This window comes from Astatotilapia calliptera, chromosome 18 (assembly GCF_900246225.1).
Source record: "Astatotilapia calliptera chromosome 18, fAstCal1.2, whole genome shotgun sequence".
In the NCBI taxonomy this organism is placed as follows: Eukaryota; Metazoa; Chordata; class Actinopteri; order Cichliformes; family Cichlidae; genus Astatotilapia; species Astatotilapia calliptera.
The window spans coordinates 14,815,784-14,830,449 of NC_039319.1; the positions used below are offsets into that span (position 1 = coordinate 14,815,784).

The window sequence follows — 14,666 nt, forward strand, 5'->3', positions numbered from 1 at the left end:
GCTTTAATCATAAAGCTTATTTCACACTTATTTTAGAACCAAAACTAGACATACTCCTGCTTGGTAAAATTAACTACAAGCCTTTCCAGATATACGCTCAAAGCAGTAAATAGAAGCGAGTGACTGGCTACGAGTTCTGCAGAGCGGTGGAGAATTCGGCCACTCTGCAAGTCCTTCGATCGACAGCCACTCATCAGCCGGCCACTGTCACTGTATGGGAGGACAGTCTGAGAGGCCCCTATGATCTACAGGCTCAGGGAAAATCTAGCAACTTAAATCACTCCTGACTCCCGACCCCACCTCCCACCTTTTTATGCCTACAACCATGTCACAAATACATAAGCCCCACATTTCCACTGAAACACTCATTTCTCTATGGTTTAAGCTGTATTAGTGAAAACCTGACAGCATCCCCCCTCAAGCATGATGGCAAAATGATGACAACGCACCATCAATTTTTCTACCACAGTAATTGGCAGAGCAGATCCAAAGTGACACAAACAAACTGCAGTGCTGCAGCAGATGAGTCTGACTTCTTCGGCATTTTTACTTATAGGCACATAAGCAGAAGACGACGCTGTGGCTGAAGGAGGAGTTTGGTAATTACAATCTATTGTTTGCAGTGGAAAATAATGGGGATCAAAGGACATTGTATCAGCTACTGCCTTCCCTAAGCACTGAGACAACAGGCCATATGTTCCACAGCAGCACAGAAAATGTCTAACAGCCAACTTGTTAATGGAGGGGAAATAGAGCTTATATCAATGTACTGTACATTACACACATACAGCACGGAAACGTCAACAGATTCCCCATAGATCCAGACTCATGATTCATTGCACAGATACTGCAATGAAGGTTTTCCACAGCAATTTTCCACATAGGCTACTCTGCCTAATCCCAATAATGTTTTTTTTTTTCCCCTCCACAAAATGAAAGCCAATTTTCTTGAGCATGCAAGCATCACGCGAGTATCCACACAGCCACATGCACAAACACACCAGGAGACATAAACTAACAGAACTTCTTATCCTGTCTGACCTGTCGTGCTGCATTTACATGGAGCCATTGACTTCAGTGTCCATACGGGTTACCAAGGTAACATGGCCTGCATTATTCAACAGCTAAGCTTCGTTTTGATCTGAACACTGACCTGAATGTGTCCCTCAGAGTACATTAAGATTACGAATACCCACCGAAAAAAAGAAAAAAGAAAAAAAAAAAGAAAATGTATACCTTAACTGGACATAGAAAGCTAAACAAAGACAAAGCACATTTAACCACACATAATAATTACATCTCTCTCAGAGACTGATACTCAGTACTGCTCAGGGATATGAATTTGAATCCTAAAAAATACTCTTGTGACATTCCCAACCACAATCTAGGATGATGATAATGATATTCACTGTATGATACTAGTAGAATTTTGATAAATGACAAAATGTAAGAAATTCAAAATATTTGGTTATCTGTATAACTCTGGCTCTCTGAAAACCTCACTCAGTTATCTGAGGGCAGGAAAATATTAACATAAATTAACCCAATGCCCTATTAAACAGTAAAAAAAGGGCAATTAGGAGCTGCATCAAAAATTTTATATCAGTTTACTTTGCTGATGCTTCACCTCCCTACCAAGTTTTATGAAATTTGACTTAAAAGTAAGTTTTTGTGTAAAAAAACAAACAAAACAAAACACAGCGATATATATGTATAAAGTAGAACTGACTGAAGAAATACCTGACAGCAAGTAACTAGCTGCATAAAATGTTACATACCAGCAAATTTTCTTCAGTTTTGTGTGGCGTGAAACTGTATTTAGCAATATTGAACTGTTACAGCAATGTTTTACACGTGTTCACTAAACTACGAAACAAGCAGCAAAGCTCAATGTTTCCTAAAAACACAAACCAATGTGAAACACTGGTATTAAAGTGTCACCTAATGCACAAATAAATTCTAAAACTTATTCCAATACATCAAATAAATAGATAAACTACACTAGTTTTTTAAGTGGTGGAGACAATATTAAAGATGTCTGACAGCTGCGCTGTGAAAGTATATCACCTTGCTCTGTCATATTTATTACCTGCATTGCTGAGGCACTTAAAGTGCCACAAATAAATCCTGCTCTTTCTAGGTTTGGCAAGTGGGCAAAAAAGGGGAAAAAATGCCATCAGTTAGTACAATGGCTTCACAATGCAAGCATTTCTCTTTGCATGCTATAGTCACTTTCCCAAAAGCTCTTTATGTCCTTGAGTCCCTTCCGTATGGGCTGTACCTCTCCCTCACTCCTTCCCTCCCTCCATCCCTCATTTCTTCTCTTCCCCCTCTATCCATCCATCCATGCCTCCCTCCCTCCGCTACCCCCAACCCTCCCTCTCCCTGCATGTGCTATAGCAACATAGCAGCCAGGACTCAATGTTTCAGCATGCCACAGGACAGACAGAGCATTACAGCATGGCTGAGCTTATCTATTGGCTCAGAGCCACTGTTGGCCCAACCCTAGGAGGAAGTGTGGGCGTTCTGATTGGTCATAGGGGGATTGGGGCTTGTATCAGCGTGTCCTCTGGCTGATCTGTTGGAGTGGTCCCAGCTCATAGAGAGGTGGACAATTGAGGGACTTTTCAAGTAACTCACAGTGCATGCTGCAGCAAAGTGGTACCCAGGCTCGCTGCATGAACCAGTCACTGCACTACATCTTTGATGGTTTCTCACTCCAGTGACTTAACTATTGAATAGGATACAGCGACACAATGCAGAGCCTAAATGAACAACCAGGGGAATAAAATAAAACAAAGGCCTAAATAATTACAAAATACAGGAGCACCAGCTTAAATCAAGGTGCACAGTGTGCATGGTGTGGATTTCTAGGTTTATGTTGAAATATCGCAGTCTTGATTTATCTTTTAATGAACTGTAGCTGCCCACCTGGAAATAGGTTCATTTCCACCAACATCCCACAAGCAGGAATGATCTAATATTACTGTGTACATTGGATTGAACATGGCAAACGGCAGATAAAACTGAAAAGACTAACAAATGCGTCACTGTGTCTGAGGAAGATCACTAATTTTGACCAAATTATATGACGTTCATGACAGTCTGCAAAGTTTGTGACAAAGTTTTCACACTGTTCTCAAACGCTAAATCATCTTTGTGTCTATAGAAGCTCTCTTGAGTCAGGATAAAAACAATCTTTAAAATCAGAAAGTCAAACTGTTGTTAGGTTAGGGCAAGCACAACAATAAAACCCATGCAGAGTGCATGGGTTGTTTGCATCCTTCCTTCTATTAAAAAAAAAGAAAAAAAGAAGAAGATCATAAGCTATAAATTGAGGATGAGAAAATGGCTGTGGATCACAGGCATTTGTGCGACGGTATCTGTGGAGTTTGTGAGTCACTTATTGGTAAAAAAAAAAAATGTGGCACCAGTAAGCCACGGTAAAATATCAGAGAGGCAGAGGAACTTCCCCTGCAGTGAGGCTGAAGGGAACAATGGGCAACTGGATCAGAGAAGCTGACTGCCACTGGCTTCCCCCTCCAGCACCCAGGTAGGTTGGCCCTATTCATAAATCACTTTTATTCCTCCAAGCGCTCAACAGCCTCACCTCTTCAAATGATGCACTGTGTAAAGGGAAAAGGAGGCAGGCGGGTGTGGGGGGACAGGATACAAAAGCGGGGAGCTGTGGGAGGAGGCAGAAGAGAGGTGCTGATGGTGAAGTACGTCGAAATTAAGATGGTTAAAATCGTAAACATCTTTACTCTGTTTAACCGCTTTCTCTAAACTAAATCAGTATTTTTATCCACCTGAAAACTGAGCTTTCACAAAGACATCCCCAGAGGGTGTAAATCTGGAAAGGGCCAGTGCAGTGTAACAGTGTGGATACGCTAAACAGAACTTTCACATAGTAATGACTTAAAATAAGTCCAGTAACGATCAGGGGATGAGTGCCAGAGTGGACTGATGAAGAAAGTCTTGAATCTCCTCCAAAATGTTCTCTCAGGTTATTTCCCAGCCAAATTTTTTCCAAATTTCAAAAGATACCATCAATGTTTTCTGTTATGATGCGTGTCCTATGGTGGGTGTAGCGTGACCTTTTTTGGGGGGCAATAGTACCAAATGAGAACAATAAACGCAGGACAATTAGGGAATTAGGGTAGAGGTGAGGGAGAGGGAGGATTTACAGGACAAGTGAAGCCAAAGCCAACTTTGTATAAAATTGGCAAAGATTTTTTGCATACCTGAGAAAGAGACGACTGGACAACCCAAAAACGTAATTCCTCTGGACACGGCTGTCGCTGTCACTTTCACGGAGGTTTATGCCTCCGTGAAAACACTAATGTGGATGCAAATCATCCTGTATTTGGACAGCTTAATATAGACATAACCACAGGGAAGGCCCAGGCTCATGGAAAATGAGCATGAAGATGTACTTAAAAAACACAAATTGAACTTATTAAAAGCACCTTTAATCCCTATATGATGTTCTCTGGTGGGAAGGTACACAGAAAGGTGAAATTAAGATATACTGAAAGACTGAACAAAAACTTCCAGGCCAGCTTGAAGCTCAGTGAAAAAACAGATGTTACACCATCAAAACAAACCAGAATTCCCAGTGCAAAACTTCCCAATCCAAGAGGAAACCTGCCTCTCACTTAGGTAAACTGATAAATGAGCTCTCGTAGGGACTGACCATCATAAGAACAAACCTAAAATACATAACGCTTATTAAGAGACATTTATTCCACAACCATGTGAAAAAGACTCGTCCTACTGCAAAAGGCTATTTTTCTTGTAAGTAATGGTCACAGATGCTTGCAGTAAATTTTGGAATACACTGCTGAATATAAAGTTTTACATACAAAACCTACAATTGTACACACAGCAGTTTTGCAAGCATGTCTGTAGTCAGTGCAATCAATGCTGTTGCTATGTGGGGGGGGGGGGCACTTTTACAAACCCCCTCGTTGTAAAGGAATGCTAAACAACCAGCAACCATGCGAAACCCTCTTCCTAACAGTACATTACAAACACTTTGTGATATACCCTGTGAAGCTGGAATCCCACTAGGTGCAAAAGCTCTTCCTAACACCAACTGGAAAGAAGGATCCATCCATCCACAATTTTCTTCTGCTTATCCAATTCAGGGTCGTGAAGTACATAAAAGTCCAGTCAAAAATTCTCAACCCTTTGAAATCTGAACTATAATAAAATTGCCAGAAAATTGAAAAATGGAGTGTTTATTGAACTGACAAGTAAAAAAAAAAAAAGAATTTGCATATATGAGTTTTAATTTGTATCATATTTGCAACGCGCAGACTTTTTTTTGTTTTTGCAATTTATTGCTTGAAAATATATTTTACTATTTATTTAGAGTTTTCTTTTGGGAGGGTAGGGCATATCACACTGATGATGCAGAAGTCTCAAAAACTGGCAAATACTCATGTATTAAATGTGACAGACTAGGAATTAACGAGTTAACTGCAGGTCTTACTTTGCCAGTTGTGCTAAATCATCATCCCACCATGGCCCTCAACTATCCCTTAGTTATGCTGCTACAGGCTCAGGCAGCTGGGGGCCTTTTCATACTTTTCCATGCTCGCCTATTTTCTCTTCTCTTTCTCTTCACCCTCAAGCAGTCTCTGCAGGCGGCTTAGCCCGGTTCTGTCAAATATCTCTTCCTATTAAAAGCAAGTTCTTCGTTCCCACAAACGCCAAGTACTTGCTCATAGAGGACCAATTGATTACTGAGGTTCTCTCTTATTTTAGGTTCTTTACTTCATAGTTTAAAGGATTTTCCGATGACTGCTGTAGTGAACTGAAGTGAACTGAGGCTTTCATGAGGCCTAGCCAGTACTGCGCTATAACGATATACTTGACCTAACATTGTTGTTGTACTTTAATATCACTTTTTTTTTTAAAGGAAGAAAAAAAATATAAAATATAAAAAATATAAAGTTCACACCTTTATTTTTGTACTATTTAAAAAGATTAATTTATAGAAGAAACACAGAAAAACATTAAAATATTTTACTTATTCTTTGTGCAAATGTCTTATCAGATGTAATCAAATGTTGCATTTGTTTAACACAAGTGCTGAAGTTTTTTTTTTTAAGTGGAGATATGTCCTAACCGGTAATCATGAAGAGAACAAGCGCACCCACCCCTTCATCCAGTGAAACAAAGCACATCCATTAGTAGACCCTTTTCTTATTGATCGATTAACTGCTCAGCTAAACATTCAGCCCTGTGCTATTCATCATGGAGGGAAGATATAAGCCATGCCGCAGAGTTTCGGGGCAGGAGGGATGTCGGGATGTAATTGAGATTAAACTGGTGGGTTGGGTAGCTGGAACAGGCAGAGAGGAGACCTAAAGGAGGGGGATACACATAACACACAAGGGCATCCTCAGCGGAGTTTGTTAGAAGCCACAAAAACCTTAACCAACTTAGGGGAGAGAATCAAAACACAAGCCCAGACGTGCATGAACGGTAAGTGCATTAACTGTGTGTAAATTTAAACAGAGTACATAAAAAGGCTGAAATTACCATTTATTCAATTTGAAGTGGTTTGCAAACAGAGAGACTGTGGGACAGTCATTTATCTAGCTGCAATTCCCAGCCTTGATTGGCCTTGTATGGTCAAGTTCTGAGCTTGAAATCCATTTTAGCCAGCAAAATGGTCATTTCTTTTAATTGAAAAGCTATCATTTGCAGTGCCAATACATTACTTACACTACACACTTAAATCTATGCAGAATTATCTCCACAATGAAAAGGGTCTGAGATGTAACTAAGGGACTGAGGTTCTTAAAAAGCTTATCAAATAAAGGACTAGCAAACTGCGTGAAATTTTTCCACCTCATGAGAAGACAATGAAATACAAAAACATTAGCTTTCTTAACATTCGGTTTTTTGCTGTTAAAATGCAGGTGAGGAGAGTAATAGGACTCGTGGAGGTACCAGTGGGAGGCTAGAATCTGGAAGTTTAAAACAGAGAAGAACAGAGAGTAAAAAGAGCGAGGGCACTGAGGACGGTGCTTTCGTACAGTATAGATGTGCACCATGATGAGACCAACTAATTAAATAGATTCTTCTGTGGTCGCGCCTCGGGAAAGCTTGAAAAAGACACTTGAAAATTAATGAGAGCTCAAAAAAAAAAAAAAGGAAAGAAAGAAAGCAGCACAAACTTTTCAGAGCCTCAGAGGTAAGGGTTCCACTTGTCTTCCTGCACTGCCAGGAATGTTACATATAAATATATAAATAGATAAACAACGATATTTCCTGTTGTCTAATCTCTGCGCTACACAGTCAGCCTTACTCCTCCGAATTTTGCAGTTATTCTAAGTATAGCGGTGAGAAGACAGACGCTGAACCATAGTCAGCTTGCTCTACATCTATTTAAAAAAAAGAAAGAAAAAAAATGATAAAGAGTGTGGGTGGGTCAAAAGGACACAGGGAAGTGAGGGGGTGGTATCAGAGGAGGCGGTGGTGGTAAGGATGTAAAGCAGGGGAAGGGGAAGGTTTCAAGAATACAAAAGTGGAAGCACGGGAGACCACTTTATTTGGAGCTACTAAAAATAGCGCAGCAAATGGTAGCAGGGGCTAGCTGGACTAACGCGCCTCTCTCTCCCTTCAGGCCCGTGGAATCGATAGGCTGGGAGCTGGAGGGGAGGCTTCCCGGAGCCTGCAGCCAACAGTTGCTGAGGGGGGGATATGGAGAGAGTGGAGAGGAGAGAAGAGTGGAGTGGAGCGGGAACTATTTTTTGCACTGCTTGACTAAATATGGTCAGGGAGGTGGTGAGACAAGACACAGGAGCAGCCCGGCAAAACGGGGCCAAGACATGTTTCGAATGCTTCTCTTCCCACAAAGTGCTAACCGTTTAGCGTAGCCCTCCACGACGTGGAGCCACTGGTCAGTTGGCCCCTTGCCCCCAACTTGCTGCCAGTGTGTTCTTCCTCCTAACTGCAGCAGCATCTCAATTTGATCCACTCGCCACACAAAGGTGACCCTTGCAATGCACTGGAATGTATACGCTGTGATATTGCAACATCCTCCACCTCTCGTCTCCGACAATGCTAATCGAACTTGCATGGATCACAAGCAACTATTAAAAGTACAGCTGTCTTCTACCGCAGAGACACAGCCTGCTGCTCTTCTTCTTCTTTCAATTTTTTATTTATTTTTGTAAATACCTCCATCCCATTTCCGCTTTCAAACATTCAGCAAACTCCCCTCATCTAACCTGCTGTGTGTAAAGTTCCACTGAATAATAAAAGCGCATTTTAGGAGCAGAATAAAGCTCTGGGGCTGCGCTTGTGTCGATGGAATAAGAAAAAGGAAGGGTGGGAGTACGGTTGGTACACTTTCTGCCTCATCCACCGATCAGGGCATCCTCCCAGCTCTTCCCCCTCAGAATGCACATGATGGAGAGAAGAGTGCTGCAGTTTTTTTTTTCACTCCACCCCTCCTTTTCTCCCTCTTCTCCCCTTTTTTTTCTTCCTCTCAAATAGCATCTCTTCATGTCAGCTCTACGTCTTCCTCCTCTAAAGGTATGACTTGTGTTTGTGTGGGAATGTGTGTGCATGTGTGTATGCCCGCTGCTCCCCCCCTCCCTGACTCTGGCACTCAACCCGCCCCGCCAACACCCCTCCTCCTCCCCCCAATCATAGAAGCTGATTCAGCGAGTCAGGCGTGCACCCGGCACACACGATGGCTGCAGCAGCTGGAGCGCTCTCTAGGTCATTATGGCTCTCTTCACTACGGGAAGAAGGAAGAGAGGAAAGGGGAAGAGAGGAGGAGCGGCTCAGATAAGAAACTGATCTGACAGGTAATATATGCTCTTCCATCGCTTTTGGACGGAGTTTACCCCTGACGGGCCTTGATGTCTCCCCCCGTCCTGTCTCTCTTTGCGCTCTCTTCTTCGGATGCAATCAGTTATTAACCGCATGGTTTGCCTGTGAGACGCGTAGTCGAAAGGGGGAGAGGACTGTGCTGTTCTGCAGCAGCAGCAGCAGCAGCACTGGGACAGAACTTAACCAGAGAACACCTTTGGGCTTTTTTCCCTCCCCTTCTCCTTCTCTTGTTCTTCTTGTCATTAGAAAAAGGGAGGAAAAAAATCAAGGCTTTGTAAAAAGAAAAAGTACGGAGAGGAAGAGGATGCAGGAAGAGGTGAAACAGGGCTGGGGAGTTGCTGTGGTCCACATGGATTTTAGCCCTTTTTTCCTCCCCCCACCACACTCTCCACTCTATCTCTCTCATCTTTTTCTTTCTCTCTCCCTCCCTCCCTTCCTTGTCTTGCTCTCTCTCCCTCTCTTGTGTTCCTGGCACTGGCCGGACATGCTGCAGCAGCACAGCTCTTTGGCTCATTAGGCTTCATGGTTGCAGCCCTGCCGCTACCTAATGACGGACTCGTTAACTCAGACCTGCATTGGTGTGGAGACGTTTCCTTATCCACACTTCGCCCTCTGCATCCGACACCTTCCAAGATCCTTTTTTTTTTGTCTTCATGACTAAAGGATACTAAATTGCTGGGACTTTTGAAGTGTCTTTTGTTGTCTTTTTGGTTCCTGTTTTTGTTTTTTGATGTTTTTTCTTTTTTAATACCAATTGTTAACTAAACAGAGGGCGTGGGTGGTCACTGCCTTTCTTAATTGATAGGAGGTAAGTTTGAGGATGCGTCGCACTCTTTGAGACCAAGGTTGACCGGCTGAGGCGGAAGAGTGGAATTGTGACCAGAGGAATGACGAAGCATCAGAATAATGAACAGCGGGCAGGTCATGAGTTCTGAACAGGAGGAAAAGCGGATTGACAGCACACAGCTGTGAGAAGTGTATTAACACAGATGTGGGAGGAAGGAGGGGGAATGGTGGGAGGGGATATTGGGCAGCAATGGCTGGCTGAGTAGATGTGTGTCACTGGCTGAACCCAGAGCACTTAGGGTAGTAACCCAGTTTCTTCTCTCTCCCCCTCTCTCTCTCTCTTTTTGAAGCAGATTGGTGTAGGTTAGGTAGGGCATGCAGGGCACACAATACTGCAGTGCTATCGCCAAAACCAGAACAGACACAACAACCACTGGGCTAATTTGCTGGTTCATGTCTCCCCAACCTCCACCGTGCCCTGTGTAGGAAGGAATTTCACTCCCTCTCACTCTCTCTCGGGCAGCTGTGACATTTCCTAAGCAGGACGTCACACCTTTAGGACCAGGCTCATCCACCTGCCCAACCCCATCTCCGTGCTGAGAACAACAGTCACCTCCACTTACACCTACCCTCATTACTATTCTAAACGCTTCAACTGCAAAAACATTGCACCACGTTTCCCATTTATTCAGTCCTCCTTGGCCACCTTAGTCTCCAAATTCACACCTAAGCTGCTCTCCCCTAATCCATTTTTTGTTGCATCCACTGCCTCAGCATTCAGCCTGCCGGCTAGCTTAGTGTGGTTGGAGGCAGTGTCGACTTGTGGAATGTGCTGGTCCGGGGCAAAGATTCATTAGAGACTTGCTGTACAATTCTCACCACCATGCAAATGGTTATTGATCTGGTCCACCCGGCAATAAAACAGCTGGTTCCACTGTAAACACAGACAAGTGAGGTTTGATCAGAGGGAAAGGGAGACGCAAGAACAGTCTATGTGTGGTAAAGGGAATGATTAACAGAGAGAGGGGAGAGAGAGAGAGAGAGAGAGAGAGAAAGAGAGAGGGAGGGAGAAAGAGAGGTGGCGATGACGGTGTGTGTGTGTGTGTGTGTGTGTGTGTGTGTGTGTGCGTGCGTGCGTGTGCTGGGGGGGGGGACCAGGACCAATCCACAAGTGCTGAGTGGGCATTAGCGCCTTCATGTGACCTATGGCCTGCCTCTGTGCCTAAAGCCCAAATCCTGCTCACAATAGCTTCCTGTTCAACTTGGATCACCCTCATTTTCAAACATCAGCAAGCGCTCCAGTTAGCCACTGGGGACGTTGCTGACACCAGAGAGACAAGGGACAGGAGAGAGAGGGGGGACGGTACATATCGGTCCGTGAGAGGTGGTTAAAGGGGGAAAGGACACCAAAAGCGGGGCGGGAGGTGTAATAAGAGAACGAAATGATGGTGTGGAGGAGAGGAAGCGAGGGTCTAGTGGGTGGAGAGAAGTGATATGTTTAGTATGTCAGCGGGACCGCTCAGCTTATAGGTGCACCCCTGCTCCCAGGACACCGCAAATGATCGTCATACGAGAGCGAGCGCACCTTACAACACTTTTTTTTTCCCTTTCCCCCCCCAAGGAGAAAACTCTTATCTACTCTGCTGCTGCTTTTTTTTTTTTTTAAACCTCCAACCACTTAAAATCTACCTCCTCGACATTTTTCCTGGACAGAGAAAAATGCCACCTTTTGACTGCCTTAAAAAAAAGAAAGGAAAAAAAAAGCTGTATTCCTCCCTCTGAGCCTCCTGGTTTCTCCCAGTTGCCTGGAGGACAGCAGGGGTCACTGGGACAGTCGACTATGGTATGGACTCTAAAACTTCTGTTATGTTCAGGGGCGGGGGGACTGGCTGTTCAGCCTTACATGGCAACCAAAAGGAAAGCCTTGAGTGTTGAACTGAATTTACACTCAAAGTCACCTTACAGTGCAGACTACCATACTTGGGAGAGAAAGAACGGTGAGGAAAAATGTTCTGCTCCTAACTTCCTGACCTTGGAAAGAGGTGAGAAAATTTCATATCTAAGATTACCTCCTTGGTGCACATACTTCTTTATGTACCCATATGAACATATGATAGCTATGGAATGTAAAGAAGTATGTATTCTTGGTGAGGTTCGAGCCCTCGTTCTGGAAAACTGATGTGCAGCACTGTTACAGGATACGTTTATGCTTTGTGTCAGATGGTGAAAAGAAAAACAGCAAACAAAGGTAAAAGTGAGGCAGGAAAAGAGTGAATTAATCTAAGTGGTGAGGCTCATACATTAGCTATACTGTCTCTGGGCAGTCTCACTGCAGCAATACTCGCTGTAGGGAAGTTTCTGCTTTCTCAAACTGGCTGACTTGGCCAATAAAAATCTCTCATCCAAGATACGTTAACAATTCATTTGACAATTACTTGGCATAAAATGATTGCAACCATGTTTTAGGCTCTGACAGCAACCTACACCAGCTATGAGCAGCTGCCTTGTGAGAGTGTCATATGAACAGAGCTTCCTTTCATTATTGAGTGATTTTGCTGCATTACAGCCCTTGAAATTCAGCCAGCTGCAACTTAGCACCAACTTCAGCGAGCGGTATGCTAGAGCTGTTGGACCATTAATACCATAATCTTTTCCAGTGCTGCAGCACAGTTCAAGTGGGGAAAGAAAGCAAGGTGAATTGAACCAGCAGCCTGCCACAGTTGCTGGCTGTTTAAAAATAAATAATAATAATTATAAAACAACTAAACGGAAAAAAAAAATGGAAGAGCGGTAAATTGTTGCTGAGAAGGCAGAATGAACTGTGGCCGCTATTGCTGCTGTCACAACCCGGCTCTAACCTATTGCTGTAACATATAGCTTCCGAGTTGACAACCTTGTGTGTTTAACTATGGCCACCCTTCCTTTATGCTAGTGCCCTTATCGACATCCCCACCCCACATCAACCCCGCTGCCCCGTTCTCCCCTCCCTTTCTCTGATTTCTGTGCTCTTTGTTCACGTTTGCTATGCTTGCCAAATGCTTTGCTGGGCTGCATGGCAGCCAGATTAGACCATCAAAAAGTGACAATGCAGGATCAGGGTCAACTCTGGCCTGTCAGCTGATTCCAATTGTCAACTGTTTCAAACAAATAAAGGCAACAGAACATAGGCAGAAGCGCAGTGACAGAAATGAAGCGAGGAGGGGAAAGAGGGAGGCGGGGAGTCGTTTGCATGGAGAGCTATTCATATCTAACACTCTCACCTATTCTGACCCCCGCTGCAGCCCGTGTCTGGATCATATATAAGGCTTGTACCAATTTTAGCACAGATTTACCACCCTTTAACCCACTTTAATATACACAATTCTCCCAAATTTGGCTCCAGATTAATAAAAAAGGAGCACATGAAAGATATATTAATTATAAAAACAAGTGTGTTAAAGGAAGTGAAGAAATATCAAACCAAGTTCAGTGGCTTAACTTTAAAGAACATAAATTCATACTAGCGATTTCTCTTTTCTGCAGTAAACGTGGATGAAGCCGACCTTTGAAAAGACAGGATAAACGCCTTTAAAATCCCTCTATAAAAACTCCTGCAGTGGAGTATGTACGCAACCATAGTATATAGGCTGTTGTCACATGAACTCATTAATATGCTAAGTAAAGGCCTGACTTACTCTCTTGCTTTTGAATAAAAGTAAAATCAAAGCAGAGAAGATAGGAGTGCAATAAACACATTATCTACTGTTATACGCATTTAAGCCATACAGCTGTTTGTATTCTATAAATTCGTTCCTTATTTGGGTTTTGCTCTGATTAATTTTTGTCTCTCCGAGTATGAGGAATACTGCAACGTTTTAAATACATGAGAATTTGAACAATGTTTAATTGTCGATTGCAGTTTTTACTATCTGGAATCAAATTAGCTTATAAGAAGTCCTCGAGGAACAGAGAAACTAGCAAACAGAAAAGGTCATTTCAATCCCAATCGAAAATAAAATACAAACCAACTTCTTTATTAATTTAAGAAAAACAGAGTGAAGCAGGCTTTTAAGCCTTTTCCCCTGCATTTATACCCATGTGGATCATATTCTCTCTGTCTTTTCTGTCAAAACATCAAAGGCAGGTGGGGTTGTGTGGCTCGCGCCTGCATGTTTCACCCAGGCCTTCAATAGCAATGACCTGCTGTCTGAGTGACAAACACAGCAGATGCTGACATTATCAAATGCTAAGTGCCTGTCGTCCCCCCCGTGCTTTTGCCCTGTTATGGCCCTTAGACGAGGTGAGCGGCCCGGCCACCTGACTCTGAGGGACAGTGTGTGTCTACGTGTGTGTATGTGAGCAAGCGTGAACGTGCATGTGTATGTTACAAATAGACCTGCCTCTGGTGTGCCATATCAAGCCGGCCCTATGCTGACCTCCATCCTGTCTACAAGCAGTCCGGTATATCCCTCAGCTGTCGCCGGCCACTCTGAGAACCTAATTTGTGCCACGGCAGGAAAAGTCAATAATTATAACAGCTGTTTCGACATTTGTTAGCACTGTGAAGGAATGATATAGTTTAAAAAAGTGCCAAACAAATGTCACTTGACTGTATTTTAATGCAGCACGGGTGCTCGAGTCAAGTGTTTTACAGCACAAATGAGAAAAAACACTGCAGCTATTAAGATTTTAAAGAAAAAACTATAACACCCCTATGCATGGCTAAAATATGGAGATTGTTTTATGTCTCTACGATAGCAGAAATTGCTTAATGATTTCATAATTAGCAACAACTACAATAAGTTTAGAAACATTCTTCTCGATGTGGGTGCTCTTGATCATTTTTATATGAACATTGTAATGACTTTAGGTACAAAACTGTACAATACTGTACTACCACGGAGCCCCGAAAGAGACATAAAATAATCTGCCCTCAGTCACTGTTCAATGTTCACAGTACTCTTTATACTGCAAATCAGTCCCCGTGACTTAAATGACTGGTTTAAATGAATGCTGTGACTTGACACCCCTCAGTGCTGCTG

The 14,666-nt window shown here is 43.1% G+C and overlaps 1 protein-coding gene across 7 annotated transcripts in view; it reads right to left on the minus strand.

Annotated features, from left to right (window-relative positions):
* Positions 1–14,666, minus strand: part of mib1 (MIB E3 ubiquitin protein ligase 1) — a 60,145-nt gene that overhangs the window by 19,531 nt on the left and 25,948 nt on the right. For 6 of the 7 annotated variants that reach the window (XM_026150222.1, XM_026150226.1, XM_026150224.1 and 3 more), the window contains one exon: positions 3,611–3,685. The exons of the other annotated variant lie outside the window; for it this stretch is intronic. In XM_026150222.1, coding sequence (XP_026006007.1) covers positions 3,611–3,685 — 75 coding nt within the window. The remainder of the gene's footprint in view (positions 1–3,610; positions 3,686–14,666) is intronic. 7 annotated transcript variants of the gene reach the window in all.